The sequence below is a fragment of the Sphaerodactylus townsendi genome, linkage group LG10 (genome assembly GCF_021028975.2).
Source record: "Sphaerodactylus townsendi isolate TG3544 linkage group LG10, MPM_Stown_v2.3, whole genome shotgun sequence".
In the NCBI taxonomy this organism is placed as follows: domain Eukaryota; kingdom Metazoa; phylum Chordata; class Lepidosauria; order Squamata; family Sphaerodactylidae; genus Sphaerodactylus; species Sphaerodactylus townsendi.
The window spans coordinates 3,807,050-3,823,158 of record NC_059434.1 but is presented as its reverse complement, the minus strand read 5'-3'; the positions used below and the strand labels follow the sequence as shown (position 1 = coordinate 3,823,158).

The window sequence follows — 16,109 nt, the reverse complement described above, 5'->3', positions numbered from 1 at the left end:
CACCAGAAGACAAGGCAGCAGGACTTCCTGCTGCCTTGCCATCTCCCTGGTCACATGGGGGCCAATTTTACGTACCCCACGTAACCGGTTCAGTGGTGCCCGGGGACAGAGGGTACCCCCTGTCCCTAGGCAGATACGCCACTGGTTTCATGTTCTATTGGTCCTGTGGTAGATCAAAAGTATTGGGAATAAAAATGTATGCTCTGCACGCTGAAAGAGCTTTCTGGTAGCTGACATGATTTTCAACTGGAGTTCTAACTTTGGTGGTCTTGGTAATGCTGTGCTCTTTCTTTATTGCAGAAAGGCCTGCAGACGTACTGTTTCCTGGTCTTCGCAGCTATCTGCCTGGCCGGAGCCACTTTCCTCTTTTTTGTCCTTCCTGAAACGAAAAACAAGACACTTTTTGAAATCAACCAGGCATTTGCCAAAAAGAAGGCCTCTTCCGAAGCACGGGAGATGGACCAGTTTGCAGCCACCAGGAAATCGAGCGGAGAAGAGCCTCCCTTCTCTTTTACACTGGACAATGGAGACACCAAAGCAAGAATATGTTAGACCCTTTACTGGGAATATTTTGTACTGCAGGGACTGATACCGTACTTGTGCCGTTTGCCCAGATCTCTCTCTTTTTTAAAAAAATAATAATAACACTTCACTATGATTGTAGGGAAAACTGTAGTCGCTGTGGCTGACCTACAGCGTGAGAAGGGATAATGCAAGATCCGCAGGGAGGTGTGTTGGAGGAAGTGGAAGTGGTGGTTAATTTTTCACTTCAAGGTGTTCCAGTTCCAAGCAGGTCCTTGTTTGTTCTTGCAGGTGATGGGCAGACTATTGGCCAGGTGTCATTTCAAAGGAGATGTAACCAGCATCTTCCACTTCTCAGGACGCAGCTGTCTCACCTTTTCCTCCCATCCCCAGACTTGATTTTGTGGCTCTTCGTAGGCATGAGCCCTCACAGGAAGGGTTCTGCCCCGGTGTTTTGGCCCCACCTGCCTTGCCCGGCTGTCTGGGGAGCAGGAAGCTCTGGAATGTTTCCCCTCGGTTTTCTCAAAGTACTCTCTGAAGTAAGAAAATACCTCTACGGGTGGCCATTCAGGCAAAAAGCGGGGAAGGGGGCCGCCTCTGAGGTGTGCCTTTGCTATCTTGCTCGGACTTGTTGAATTCCCGTTCCATCAAGACCAGCGGGGAGAGAGGCCGTGATGCCCAGCACTTTCCTACAAAGCAGTTCATAGCTGGGCTGGTTCAGGGTCTTTGACCACCCTGAGCAAAGTAGCCCACTCCCTTATGGTCTGGATTCAGCATCTACAAGCAACACTAACAGGGTCTGGCTCAGCCCACCAAGTGATTCTTAAAGGCACAGATCTCTCTCATTGTACCCGGCAGTCAGGACTGCATAGCCCTATAAACTGCACTTATGTCGATATTCCTGTTCCAAAAGTAATTAGAACATAAGAACATAAGAACTAGCCTGCTGGATCAGACCAGAGTCCATCTAGTCCAGCATTCTGCTACTCACAGTGGCCCACCAGGTGCCTTTGGGAGCTCACATGCAGGATGTGAAAGCAATGGCCTTCTGCTGCTGCTGCTGCTCCTGAGCACCTAATTCATGCCCTCCCCCCACCAAGAAAGCAGCAAAGGGATTCCCTGGGCCACAAGCTGCTAAAGAAGGGGACTGTCCTAGAACAGATATTCTCTCCTCTTCCCCTCCCCTCCACACAACACTTTCTGCTGGTGGTGCTGTTCCCACCGGAGAACAGAGGCCTCTTATTTCCAAGCTCTCTTTATATCGATATCTCAAAATATCATGAGAATTAGAGGTTGGTGTTGTGTGAGTGAGTGAGCTTCAGGGGGAAGAGGGGGAAGCTGTGCAAAGCGGCACGAGGGAAAGAGAAGGCGGCCGGGGGTGGAGGGAAGATCTCCAGGGCAAAGCTGTGCTGACTGGCAAGTCTCTCTGCTGGGGTAGCGAAGCACATTAAAAGTCATGCTAAAAGTGGTTTCATTTGCCATGGAGAGAACAGAAAGTGAAAGCGGGGCTTGAGGAAACAGGTCCGCACAAGAAATCTTCCTTCAACTGACATTTGCCACCACCAGACAGCAAGCATATTGTGTGCAGTCAACCCCAGTCTCTTCCTGGCCTGGCTCAGCTACAGCCAGTAGCAATGCAGATGCCAGCAGGAATACAGGTCCCTTCCCAGAGATGTATCCGGGGAAAACAGCACCCAGGAGCAATGCCTGTTCAAGCCCCTGCGCCCCACTTATGGCAGCGGCGGCAGCTATTGCAGGTGGCTCAGGCGGGAGCTGTGGGGGCAGGCTGGCTCCTGCCCTCCCTGTCAGCAGGGAGGCTGGGAGGGCAGGAGCCCAGAGCACCCTCTTTGCGGGGGGCTTCTGGCCTCACAGCAGGGCCCAGCTTCAAGTGCAGGTGCAATCCCGGGGGGGGGGGGCAGAGAGGCCTCCTGGCCACATGGCTGGGCCAGGCCTTGGGCACCGGCAAGCAGCGCCTCAGCACGGGGGGAGCTACCAGGCACCGGCCAGGTCACTGTGCTGTGGAAGAGGCTAGATGCGGGGCCCCAGCTGGCCCCCCCTTGACCGAAAGGCATGCTCCTGGGGACATGGGTTACCCCATGAGATAGGTGGTGCGTCATTGTCCCCTCCTGTGCTGCTGGTGGCTGGTTGAGCCTCTGCAGTAGATCGCTCCCCATCCCCATCCCTCAAGGCATCTCCTAAAGGTGTAATCTGGGTGATCTGGCCAAAGAACTCAGCCCGTGGAAGGCACGCTCCTTGGACAGGCCCTTCTAAGGGGAAGACTTGCCCCGATTGGAACAGCACCTGTGGAAGTTGGCGCTCACTTGCAAAATGACAATAGGTGTTTCCAAGCCCTGCTAGGAAGCTGCCTTCTTGTCTCCGTGGTGTACAGTCTGATTGGCAGCTTCTTGCCTTCTCGAATTTGAAACAGTTTTCCAGGAACTACTCAGGGAAGAAGTGCTGGCCGTTCTCTGTGCATTACAGGTTTCTTAGACTTGAATCCGATAAGTTATTATTTGGTTCTCTGGCCAAACCATCTTTTTTCTGTCTTCCATATTTCAATGAAATCAAGGAAATTATTAAAATCAGACTCTTCCTGATGATGATCTTGCTCTGCTTTGACGTGGAACATATTTATTGTAGTCCAATTGCAAGTTTTTTACTACTTCGGAATGATTTTGGGGGCGCTGTATAAATAAAATAATTTAATTTGTCTCTCATTGCCAGCATATCGTCCACAGACATGTTCAGGCTAACCAGATTTGTTTTAGTAATGTTTTCAGGTTTGGGGCACATGCTGGGAGGGGCTGATGTGAATTATAGTCCATGAACATCTGGAGAGCCACAGTTTGCAGACCCCTGCCCCAGTCTAATTCTTTGCCGCTTGCCTGGGTGGGCGGGGTGAAGCCTTTCCCCCCACAGTCCAATCTCACTGGCTGACCCAGAGCAGTTCCACATCTGGGAGGCCTTCCCCATGCCCCCCAACAGCCTGGGGCAGGATGACCTATTCAGTCCTGGCCACTGGTGCTGGGCTCGGTGCTGACTTACTCGGGAGTTGGCTCAGGCAAGGAAAAGTGCAGCCCTGCAAGGATCCCAGAGCCTTAAGAAAGGTGAGGAGGTGTTGTAATCCTGTCAGCCTCTCTGGGCATGAGAAATGGCACCTTCTGGATTACATCTCCCAGAGTCCTTTGCTTTTTCTGGTTCATCATCAGGAACAGGCTACTCAATGATATTGTAAGATGAGACCATCAGTCCATCGAAGCCAGTATTGTCTGCCCAAACTGACAGCGGCTCTGCAGGGTCTCAAGTCGAGGTCTCGCAAACATGGCTTCCTACCTGATCCTTTTAACTGGAGATGCTAAACTTTGAGCCTGGGACCTTCGTATGCCAAGCAGATGCCCTGCCACGGAGTCACAGACCCTCACAAATTCGAAGATCAGGCTGCAAATTGGTCCTATTTGGGAACCACTGATAAATATTTACTGTGTGCTCATGTAATTGGGTTTGATATGACTTGAGTATTGGATGTTAAAATGGCCCTAGTAAAACTTGAATTCAGACCCTGATATGGGAGTTTGGGTCTAATATGTCAAAACATCTGGTTCTATGTAAGTCCACTGAAGCCACCAGATTCTTCCACCCACTGTCTTACTCGGGGGTCACTACAGTGAGATCACGTCTTCATTGTGGAATATATGCAACCAACGCATAGAGTCATAGACCGACATGTAGCATCTTCCTGAGCTGCTGCCTAGAAACTTTCAGATACTGGTGACAAAATTGGATTGTGTAAAGTTTATCAAACCCAAACTGCTTATATCCATCTTTAACAACATTTAAACTCATTTAAATTAATGACAGCCCCTCATTCTGGGAAATTCCAGCCCCCTGAAAATGTGCTCAATGCTGTTTGTTTTGGATCTCCATAACTGAATACACAAAGAATTGTGGTTTCATTGGACCATGCATGGTTTCCTTTTCCTTATTAATAAGCAAATGAGACTTGGATGTGATGGTGTAGAGCAGTGATGGCGAACCTTTTCAAGACCGAGTGCCCAAATTGCAACCCAAATCCCACTTATGTATAGCTAAGTGCCAACATGGCAATTTAACCTGAATACTGAGGATTTAGTTTAGAAAAAACGGTTGGCTCCAAGGCATGTGTTACTCAGGAGTAAGGTTGGTGGTAGTCAGTGGCTTTACTTTGAAGCAACTGTGCAACTCTTCCAACGGGTGAATCATGACCCTAGGAGGGTTTACTCAGAAGCAAGCCCCATTGCCAGCAACCAAGCTTACTCCCAGGTAAAGGATCACGCTTCAGTTCTTTGCATGAAAATCAGTGGGGTTTAACAGCACTTAACAGGGTTACCTACACAGCTTCCCCAAAAGTTGGTCTTATGTTTAATTCTAATAATCGAGCCCAGCGGCCCAGGCCAGCCTAGATTGAGGGGGGCACTCTGTGTGTGCCCACAGAGAGGGCTCTGAGTGCTACCTCTGGCACCCGTGCCATAGGTTCGCCACCACTGGTATAGAGACTGTTTGAGAGAGAAGTATTTTTTCCCAGCCTAGTATTGATTTGTATTTCCTTTCTTTCCCAAGGGGCCTTCGGCCTTACCTGTGGCTCTTCCATCCCCCCATTTTATCCCCACAACAACTCTGCGAGGTGGGTCAAGTTGAAAAAGGTAGCTGAGAATTTGAAGTTAGTCTCCCAGATCGTAGCACAACAATGTAACCATTCTCTAGTGCTCGCTTCGGCAGCACATATGCTAACCGCTCTCTGGGAAGTATTGTAATGCATGGATTGTTTGTGTGCATCAATGTCATCCAGCTGCAATTGACTTATGGTGACCTCAGTAAGGACTTCAAGGCAAATGATTAAGCAGAGGTGCTTTGCCATGGCCGTCCTCTGCAGAGTCTTCCTTGGAGGTCTCCCAGACAAGTCCCAACCTTAGTTAGCTTCCAAGATCTGGTGAGACCAGGCTACACCATGCTGCCTCCCCCTTCCCCAAGGACTGGCTTGCTCAGCATTATCTCACCAGTCCCATTTGTTGCCTTCCAGAAGAATTCATACATCTCTGTGGTATTTTGAGGTTCATAGGACCTCTGTGGCCACACACCTGCCCACCTCAGGCTTGAATAACATCATTTCCACTGTGCATTTCAAAATCAAGGCTGGAGTTAAGCAAAACTGAGATGATAGAAACTGACAATTCCCTGTTATTGGCCAGGTAGCTTTCACTGAATAAATTGTTTTATGATTCATACATGGGAGAAGTCACTCCATTTGTCAATTTTACCAGGAAATTTGGCATAGTCAGATTTAGGGGGTGCCAAAAATGTCTGAAAGCTCCTAGGTTTCACCATTCAGTGGTCTTTTCCTATATCAGTGATGGCGAACCTTTTCGAGACCGAGTGCCCAAATTGCAACCCAAAACCCACTTATTCATCGCAAAGTGCCAACACGGTAATTTAACCTGAATACTGAGGTTTAGTTTAGAAAAAAACGGTTGGCTCCAAGGCGTGCGTTACTCGGGAGTAAGCTTGGTGGTAGTCGGTGGCTTTGCTTTGAAGCAACCGTGCAACACTTCCAACAGGTGAATCATGACTCTAGGAGGGTTTACTCAGAAGCAAGCCCCATTGCCAGCAGCCAAGCTTACTCCCAAGTAAAGGATTGTGCTTTAGTTTAACAGCACTTTACAGGGTTACCTACACTGCTTCCTCAAAACTAGGTCTTAGGTTTAATGCTAATAATCGAGCCCAGCAGCCCAGGCCAGCCTAGATGTGTGGAGGGGGCACTCTGCTTGCGCGTGCCCACAGAGAGGGCTCTGAGTGACACCACTGGCACCCATGCCATAGGTTTGCCATCACTGTCCTATATCCATTGTACAATACTGTAACTCCAGGAAGAATAGAAACTCAAAAAAGCACCATAGATATTCTTTCTGTGTGGCTAATGGACTTCAGCCGAACCAAATGCATTTCTGTTTGTTATGGGATATTTCACCAAATTCTAAACTTCCAGGGTCATACTTCTGGCCAGGTGTTTGGTCTAGCTGGCTGGCTGCTCAGTGGCTTCCAAGGTAGCCATGAGCTAGCTCAGACCTCTGCACTTGAATTCAACAATGTATGGCAGATATTCCAAATGTAATAAAAATGAATAAAATTTAATTTTCATGTACCATTTTTCTTTGTTTTACCAAGAAATTAGCATGCATAGGCTAGAACCCCTTGAAACCCCAGAGGTGTAGCTAGGGAAAATGGAGCCTGGGACAAAATCTGTTTTCCACCCCCACCCCCCCACCCCGCCCATATGGATGGCCGCCCCCCTCTCACAACTAAATAATTATTTTTTGCACCAGGTCACCTCAAAGTCACCATCACATTATAGAACATGCCCCAGCTCACAAATCTGAACACACCCAGGGCTCCCTAGTTTAAACAACATTTGAAAGTGATGCTGTTTTGGGGTGGGGGGAATCCACCCAAAAATAGCATCACTTTCAATGTTGTTTAAACTAGGGAGCCCAGATTCTCCTTTTAAATCCACCTTGAAGGGAGAATCTCAGCTCCCTAGATTAAACAATATTGAAAGTCATGCTTTTTTGGGGTGGGGTAATCCCGCCGAAACAGCATCACTTTTAATGTTGTTTAGACTAGGGAGCCCAGATTCTCCTTTTAAATCTCCCTTAAAGGGATAATCCACCTGAAACAGCATCGCTTTCAATGTTGTTTAGAGAGCCCAAATTCTCCTTTTAAATCCACCTTAAAGGGAGAATCTGGGCTCCCTAGTTTAAACAACATTAAAAATGATGCTGCTTTGGGGTGGATTCCCCCACCCCACCCCCCAAACAACATCATTTTCAATGTTGTTTAAACTAGGGAGCCCAGATTCTCCCAAAGGGGGTGGATTTAAAGGGACAATCTAGGGGAAATTTTTGGGTGCCTGTCAGGGGAGCAACGTTAAAGCTAGCAGTACCAAAATTTCAGGTTATCTTCAGGAGACTCTCCTGATGATACCACCCAGGTTTGGTGAAGTTTGGTTCAGGGGGTCCAAAGTTATGCATCCTCAAAAGGGTAGTCCAATCTACTCTTAGCTCCCATTGGAAACAATGGGGGAGGGGCACCCCTTTTGGGGGTCCATAACTTTGGACCCTCTTAACCAAACTTCACCAGACCTGGGTGGTATCAGCAAGAGTGTCTCCTGAGGGTTTCCTGAAATGTTGTGCCAGTAGCCTAAGAACTGCACCCCCTGCTGGCCAAAAACGTAAAATACACTAAAATACAAAAAAACCCAAACGAACCCAATTTTTGTGCCCCCCCACGTGCAAATGGTGGGCGCCCATGGCATTTGTCCCCAAATGTCCCTGTGGCATCTATGCCCCTGTGAAACCCACCATGTTGTCATGTGTATGTGGACAGCAGATTGTGGATATACGGTGGTTCTCTATGCCAAGTGAACCACAGCTCTAGTAACACTCAGCGGTGGTCAGAAAACGTGACTCATTCAGAGTTTCACCCACACATTCCACTGGTCAGTCTGGCTGCCACAGCTACATTCCAGGGGAGATGGGTGGGCTGGTCTTAGCAGAAATAGGTTGAACTCATGGGGGGCCTTGCCTTGGGAAGGGCATTGTAAGGATGGCGATTCTGCCTGGTTCTCTCCCAGCCAGCTGGCCTTGACGGAATGCCTCCAGCCGGGCGGCGGGCCAGAATCGGCAGCAACAACCTTGGTGGACGGCTTATCTTGCTGTCCAGGATGAGCATTCCGTTCTCATGAGGGGGGAGGATTCGGGTACGTTATAACCTGTAGTTTGGGCGGGAGGTCTCATTCCTGTCATATCGTGTGTGTGTGCTTTCTAAGATGTCTGAATAAACGGACTTATATTCAAAAGCCTTTTATTTCTGCTCTTTGGAATTCCTTACATTATGACAGGAATCACATTTTAACCTTTACTGTTACATCGAAGTGGATCTCTGGTGTTCCGACATGCAGAGATTGAGTACTCTTGACCATGTGGAAGGCACGATAGCCCCCATAGAGGGTTTCGAGCCTTCCCTTCCAGATTCCGAGGATCTAGGAGATGGAGATGGGCCGATTTCTCTGGTGACTCTCTCCAGACCTAGAGACAGTACAAGTTTGCCCTTGTTTCATTGGGATGAACAAGGTGGGTCCGACACGTGGAGATGCACGAAACGCTTGGTGCATTATCCATGGATCGGGCTCCTGTCGATCCGTTCGCTTCCCTCCGACAAAAAATTGACTACAAACCCCAAATGCAACCAGTCCCTGAGGAACTGGGACTGACAACCATCCATGCTGACACCCAGGAATCCATGGAAAGATTCCTAGACAAGTACTTTGATGATATTCCCAAGGAGCAGCAGTGGCACAGCACCGGGCCCAAAACTACGGCTGAGGCTGGAACAATGACGCTGGCCGGATCGATGATCGGTAGAGGGTTCCACACTAAAACCCCGGCTCCAGAGCCGGGGGCAAGTGAACGGATGGAAGAGCCCGTGGAGCGGTCGGAGGAATCGAAAAAAGTCCGTCTGAGGTGGAACTTAATCCCGACCCTGACCCGCTCCCAATGCCCTCGAAGGAAAGTTGGGACGATGAAGTGGCCCTGCTGCGTGAAGCCAAATTCGCCTGGGAGCCAACGCCGGAACTCTGGGAAGAGGAGCGCGAAACTCTGCAACGAGACCGGCAGAAGCAACACGCAGAAATCCAAATGGAGTTGGATCGCGAAAGAGAAGCGTTAAGCGTGACAGTTCCAGCAGAATCTGACAATCCATGACAAAGTACTGGATCAATCGAAAATGGATTTACAACGCCAGCGTAGAAGGCATCAGGGCTATCCAAACACGGCATGAACTGACTACAGCAATACAACGAGATGAACGAGCCAAATTGATCGCGGAAAGGGCGGCCTTGCATGCGCATCTAGACGCCCTAACACGCAAAGAAAGAGAATTACCGACCTAGAACAGGATTTTGGCGAAGGCAGCGGGCTACACTGGACGCAGGGCTCCAGATAGAGTCTCCCCGGCACCTACAGCTCCTCTCTGGAGGCACGGTAATTCGAGGTCCGATTCCAGTGGCCCCCCAACCCAGGGCGCCTCAGCCACTCCCGGTTCCGCCAGTCCCACCACCTTACCCCTTGCAGCAACAACCTCAACACGCGCCTCAAGCTGTTGAAAGAGGATTTTACAGACCGCCCATCCCGGCTCGTTTTGACAGGACTGCATCGAAACTTCCTACTTCATCCTACAACTCGATGCCCATATGCAAGAGTATGATGACCTATATCGCTCTGAACGTGAAAAAGTCCGGTGACATTGGATCAGTGCTGATGGCATAGCGGCTGAATGGTTCGCTACTCTCTACGAATTGTAGGCTGACGCCACTCGCACCGTGGGGGGGTTCCTCCAGGCACTACGCCTTCGTTACCAGGATCCTGATGCACAAAACATTGCCAGACGTACAGTAAACACCATCCAGCAAGGTAACCGCTCTTTCGCTGAATATGCCCGGGAATTTCGTGTAGCTGCCAGTAAACTTCCTCCAGACTGGCCGAACGCATGAAATGTGAGTACTTTTTCGAAGGCATGGACATCAAACTGCGAGAAACGGTTATCCTCATCCGGATTCCGCGGACAGTAGCTGAATGGATCGAACTGGGATCACAAGTCGCTGCTCGTCTTGCGCTACGCCAGCTCGCGAGATGGCCGTCCGCGCCCAAAACCAGCCACAACACCAGCACCAAGTACTCGCAAGTCAACTCCTGCCGCCGCAACTGAAACCATCAGCCGGAACGCCGCCGCTTTGGGATTGTGCCTTTACTGCGGGGGCCCTGGCCACCTGGCTGCCAACTGCCCAAAGAAGCAAAACTTCAACCTCCGACTACACGCACCGTATGCCAAGCCTCCACGTAAATCAGGTCCGCCGCCTCAGGGGTCATCTAAAGCTACTATCGAGAAGATTTCGAGGACAGAGAAGTAGCGCTCTGCCTGTCAGCAGCACCTGAAGACATTAACCCTACTCCGGATGTGAGTGAAGGCAGTGCTCCCATTACCATTTTGACTGGCGCTTAGCCAACCCAAGTAAACATATCGCCAAGATTCTGGCCTCCGCGACTTGTGGCCTCGGGCTGCTCCCACTGTCTCATGAGACCACAAGTGGTTGACGAACTCGGTTTAGACCGAGTCCCCTTGGTGAAACCCATTCCCTTCACCCAAATGGATGGTAGCCCTCTAGGGTGGTGAAGGTCCGCACGCTTTAAAACCCAGCCAGTATTTCTTCGTTGTGCCGACCATTGGGAAAAAATAAGTTTCATCCTTGCTCCTGTTGCTAAACACTCTATTGTGTTAGGCATGCCTTGGTTGCTCCTACACGAACCAACCATCATATGGAAAGAACGGATCCTCCACCACGGATCCTCCCTGTGGGGATCACATGAACGGGGAAAACCCAACTCTCACTGAGAATCCAGCTCATGAGTCCCAAAGCTTTAAATGTATTGTCTGCCCCTGGTCCTGCGTGAAATCCCACAGGCGACGAGACTTGTCCAGAGTGTTTCAAGAACAGGAGTGCTACCAATTGCCCCCATAGGATACTGACTGTAAAATTTTACTGCAACCCGGAGCTCAGTTGCCCAAAGGTAGAATCTATCGCATGAGTCCCACCGAAGAGAAGGAGCTCCGCGCTTTCTTAGATAAAAACCTGGCTCGTGGATTCATATGAAGAGCCACAAAACATACCCATGCCGCCCCTGTTCTATTTGTTAAAAAGAAGGACGGTTCGTTAAGACTTTGTACTGATTATCGCGGATTGAATGCTGTGTCTGTATCCAACAAATATCCTTTGCCCTTAATTAAAGACCTCTTGGATGCATTGGGCAAAGGGCGGATCTTTACTAAATTAGACTTAAGAGAGGCTTATTACAGAGTCCGTGATTATGGAAGGCTATGAACACTTGACAGCTTCTTTAATACAAAGTTTGGACAATACGAATATTTAATAATGCCATTCGATTAGCTGGAGCCCCAGGAGCTTTCATGGCCCTTATCAACGAAGTTTTACAAGATCTGTTATACAAAGGGGTGGTTGTATATTTAGATGATGTTTTAATTTATTCACAAAACATTGAGGAGCATGAGAAACTAGTACGAGAAGTCTTACAACGCTTACTAGATAACTCCCTCTTTGTTAAGTTGTCAAAATGTTGTTTCCATCGCTCCTCCATAGATTATCTGGGGTATCGGATCTCTCATGAGGGTTTGGAAATGGACCCAGCGAAAATAGCCGCCATAATTGAATGGCCTGCCCCCACCAACAGGAAGGAACTGCAATCCTTCCTAGGCTTTGCCAATTTCTATCGTGGACTTTTATTCCCCGATTTGCTGGAGAATCACTCTTTACTGCTCACAGATCTCTCTACGCTGAGAACAAAGGCAAAGACTCGCGAAGAGGGCTTCTAAACCCTCCGAGCTCCCACTCCTGCTGGTCTCAGGAATGCCAGTCAAAGCATTCCAGCAGCTAAAAGCAGCTTTTACCACAGGGAAGCTAATTTTAGAGGCACCCAAACCCAGATCTTCCCTTCATCGTGCATGTGGATGCTTCGGATAAAGCATGCTGGCTCCTCTTGCCACAGAAAAAATAAAGATAACAAATTGGTGCCCGTGGTGCTTACTTGTCCAAAGTTTCTGGGGCTGAACTGGGAACTGGACTGTGGGGATAAGGAGACCGCTTGGCTATCAAAGCTGCTTTGAGTGTTTGGCGCCATTGGCTAGAAGGAGCCAAGCACCCTAACCTCCAAGTTTGGTCGGATCACAAGAATCTGGCTGCCCTGTCTACACCGCTCAAAATGTCTGCCAAACAATTACGTTGGGCCGCATTTCTTCCTCCAGGTTCTCTTGCACAGTCCATTTCTTTCCTGGTAAGAGCAACAAAACTGGCTGGATGCGCCGTCTCGGCCTCCCCGGGGAGGGGGGGAACACATCGCTACTTTGAAGACATCCGCATCGCCACCGTTCTTACTCCCTCCCAGCTGGGAGTTAGCTGTCACCCTCGATCCTGCAAACATGCACAGCGGAAACTCCTCCCCCCTCCGATGCCATCCCTAACATCGTCTCCCCCTTCCTCCGGTGGGATTCAAGGAGGCCGAGGAAGCTCCATGCGAGCTCTCGGGCGAGGACGGAGATTCACAACTACGCTTTGGAGGGTGGTGCTTTCCAGGAAACGGGGAGGGTGTTGAGTATCGTCCCTTCCTCCTCTCCAGGAGGCAGGTTCTCGAAATATGTCGCGTCATGATGCCCATCCAGGCTGGGCATTTCGATTTTTGAAAATGCTGCATCTGGCCCGCCGACAGTTCTGGTGGCGCCCACATGCGCCAAAGACATTGAAACGATATATCAAAGGGTGTCCCGTCTGTAATGCGGGAAGCCAAGTCGATACCGGAAAGCCACATGGGTTATTAAAACCCCTCCCCGGATGCATCTCGAGCAATCTCTGGCAGGTCATGTCCATGGATTTTATAACCGATTTGCCGGAAAGCCACGGGAACACTGTTTTATGGGTGGTAGTGGATCTTTTTCTAAACAAGCCATTTTATTCCTTTTGCACCACCATCCCGTAGGGCACCTAAATTGGCCTAGTTGTTTATCCAACATGTCTATCGCCTACACTCCTCCGACAAGGTGGTATCCGACCGCTGTCCCCAATTCGTCTAAGTTTTGGAAGGCGTTCCTGGAGCTGTTGGGAACCACCCACGGCTGTCACGCTTCCTACCACGCCTTTCAAAGTGACGGCCAATCAGAACGGACTTAACAGAACGTTAGAACAGTATTTACGCTTGTTATACTAACTATCATCAGGACAATTGGTGCGATGACTCTTTGCAGAGTATGCGTGATAACAATGCCATTCATAGCAGCACGCTAAAGACCCCGTTCGAGATTGTTTCTGGTCGGTCCTTCCCACCGTTGCCCCAGCTGCCTGCAGAGGTACTGCAGCCTCCGGAATTCGAACAATGGATTTCTTCGCTAGCCGAGGGTTGGAAACGGTGCAGTCTACCTTACAGCAGGCCCAAGAATCACAAAAGGTTCAGGCGGACAAACGCCGCTTCAGACTTCCCTATATGGGTTGGGGCATGGGTCTACTTGTCCAATTAAAACCTTAGAGACGGCACAAATATTCAAACTTGGCAAGAAATTTGTGGGCCCTTTTCGGATTACAAAGGTGATCAATGATGTTACTGCTCGTTTGGAACTGCCTAACTCATTAAGTAACATTCACCCTGTCTTTCATTCCAGCTTGCTCAAGGAGGTTCTGTTTCAGATGCCTGGCACGACCCTCCGGAGCCACCTCCGCCAGTTATAATTGATGGCCACAAGCACTATGAAATAGATGCTATTCTGGACTCCCGTTTCTCCCGCAATCGTCTACAATATCTAGTTTCATGGGTTGGCTATCCCTCTGGCCATAATCAATGGGTGTATACAGAAAATATTGATGCCCCCTCCCTCATTTCTGCTTTCCACAAAGCCTTTCCTAATAAACCAGGGGGGGAGGCTTTCTTAGGGGAGGCAGAGTGTAAGGATGGCGATTCTGCCTGGTTCTCTCCCAGCCAGCTGGCCTTGACGGAATGCCTCCAGCCGGGCGGCGGGCCAGAATCGGCAGCAACAACCTTGGTGGACGGCTTATCTTGCTGTCCAGGATGAGCATTCCGTTCTCATGAGGGGGGAGGATTCGGGTACGTTATAACCTGTAGTTTGGGCGGGAGGTCTCATTCCTGTCATATCGTGTGTGTGTGCTTTCTAAGATGTCTGAATAAACGGACTTATATTCAAAAGCCTTTTATTTCTGCTCTTTGGAATTCCTTACAGGCATGCTGCCAGATTGTGCAGTGTGAGTTTCCGGGGAAAATTGCTGAGCCATGAAGGCTGGACTGAGTGGCATGGCCGCTCCTTGAAAGAGGTGGAGAGATTGGATCTTAGACCCCATAGTAGGTAGGAGCACTTACACTCCAGATACAGGACTACACCTCATTGCCCTCGCCAGCATGGCCAATTGGCCATGCTGGCAGGGGTTGATGGGAATTGTAGTCCTTAACATCTGGAGTGCCAAAGGTTCGCCACCACAGAACTAAGGAGTTTCACAGCTAATTAGTTGTGTGTTCATGCCCATGTCAGAGAAGGGGGACACAGCTGATCAATGTATTCCACCCGTACACCCATATTTCTCCCCTGTGGGAGCCCAAAGCAGCTTACAGTGTTTGCCCCTCCATTTAGCCTCACAATAACCTTGTGAGGTAGACCAGGCTCGAGAGTGTCTAACTGGCTGGCCCGAGGTCAGCCCACGAGCTTCTGCGGCAGAGTCACAAGTCACTTGCACACTCTGTGACAGAGAGAGTAGGTCAGCAGCTTTGATCACTTATTTGTTTTGCCAAATCACTAATAAACAGCCACATTTGTGATGGATGAAACGTTGGACGATGACCTGAATAAGTGTGAGTTCTTTTAAAAGGTAGGGGTAGTCCCTTGTGCACGCACCGGGCCATTATTGACCCATGGGGTGATGTGACATTATGACGCTTTCCATTTCCTCAGTCTACATCATGCAGCTTCTAGAACCAGCAGTTTGCTCTACAAGGGAAAATCAACAGGCTCTTTGTATTTGCCAGGTATTTTGCTCCTAGCATTTGGAAGAAAAGAGGCAGGGCAGAGTTTTGTGTGGGGGCTGCAGTTCCCTGGGGATAAAGAAAAACATAGAAATGGGTAGAGATTCTAGCTGCTTGAGAATCTCCACTTTTAAAAAAAATAGCACTGTTCCGGGTCCTAAGTCCATTACAGTTTTGCTTGGGAGTGAGTGACAATCTGAAAATCTAAGAGCCACTATTAGATCAGTGCCCAGTTATAGATATAGTAATGCAGTAAATCCCAAAACAAAATGATTGTTGCTAACATTTGGGGTGGTCAGAAACCATCTGCTCTGGTAGTTACTATGGTATCTCATGTCTTACCTTTGTTTTGGGGCTGCTAGAGCCGGGTAGAGCCAGAGAAAAGCGTGATTCAGTGGATGTGCGCCTGGCAGGGATCTCATCCAACCAGAAACTTCATCTCCTCAACAAAGAGCCAGAGGAGTAGCTTTGCAGAAAGTGAAGTTCATGAAAATTTATTTTTAGCTCTTTTGCACATTCCGCCTTCTAATGCCTGTAAGCAGAGGTGGGATCCAGCAGGTTCTCACAGGTTCCCGAGAGTAGGTTACTAATTATTTGTGTGTGCCGAGAGGGGGTTACTAATTGGTGGTTTTGCCACATGATTTTTGCCTTAGTTGCGCCCCTCCTCTCAGCAGTAGCGCGCAGAACTTGAAGCAGTCTAGCAGGAGGTGCACCGGCATGCGTGGCAGCCTGCGCCTGCGTGCATTTGTTTCCCGCCCAAGGACCGGTGCAGCGGCTGTGTCCTTGCCACAGCCCCGCCCAGCAATGCCCCACCCCCGGAATGCCCGGCCACGCCCCCGTCGTGCCCCGCCCAGCCCCATTGGCGCTATGCCACAGTTTGAATCCCACCACCATGGGAACCTGTTACTAAAA

General features: G+C 49.5%; 1 protein-coding gene across 1 annotated transcript in view; it reads left to right on the top strand.

Annotated features, from left to right (window-relative positions):
* SLC2A9 (solute carrier family 2 member 9) overlaps window positions 1–3,239 on the top strand; it is a gene marked incomplete at its 5' end in the record, with an annotated part of 56,988 nt that extends 53,749 nt beyond the window's left edge. Inside the window, one exon of the mRNA XM_048509558.1 lies at window positions 301–3,239. Within this exon, the coding sequence (XP_048365515.1) occupies window positions 301–552 (252 nt within the window). The remainder of the gene's footprint in view (window positions 1–300) is intronic.
* Window positions 3,240–16,109: the final 12,870 nt, after the last annotated feature.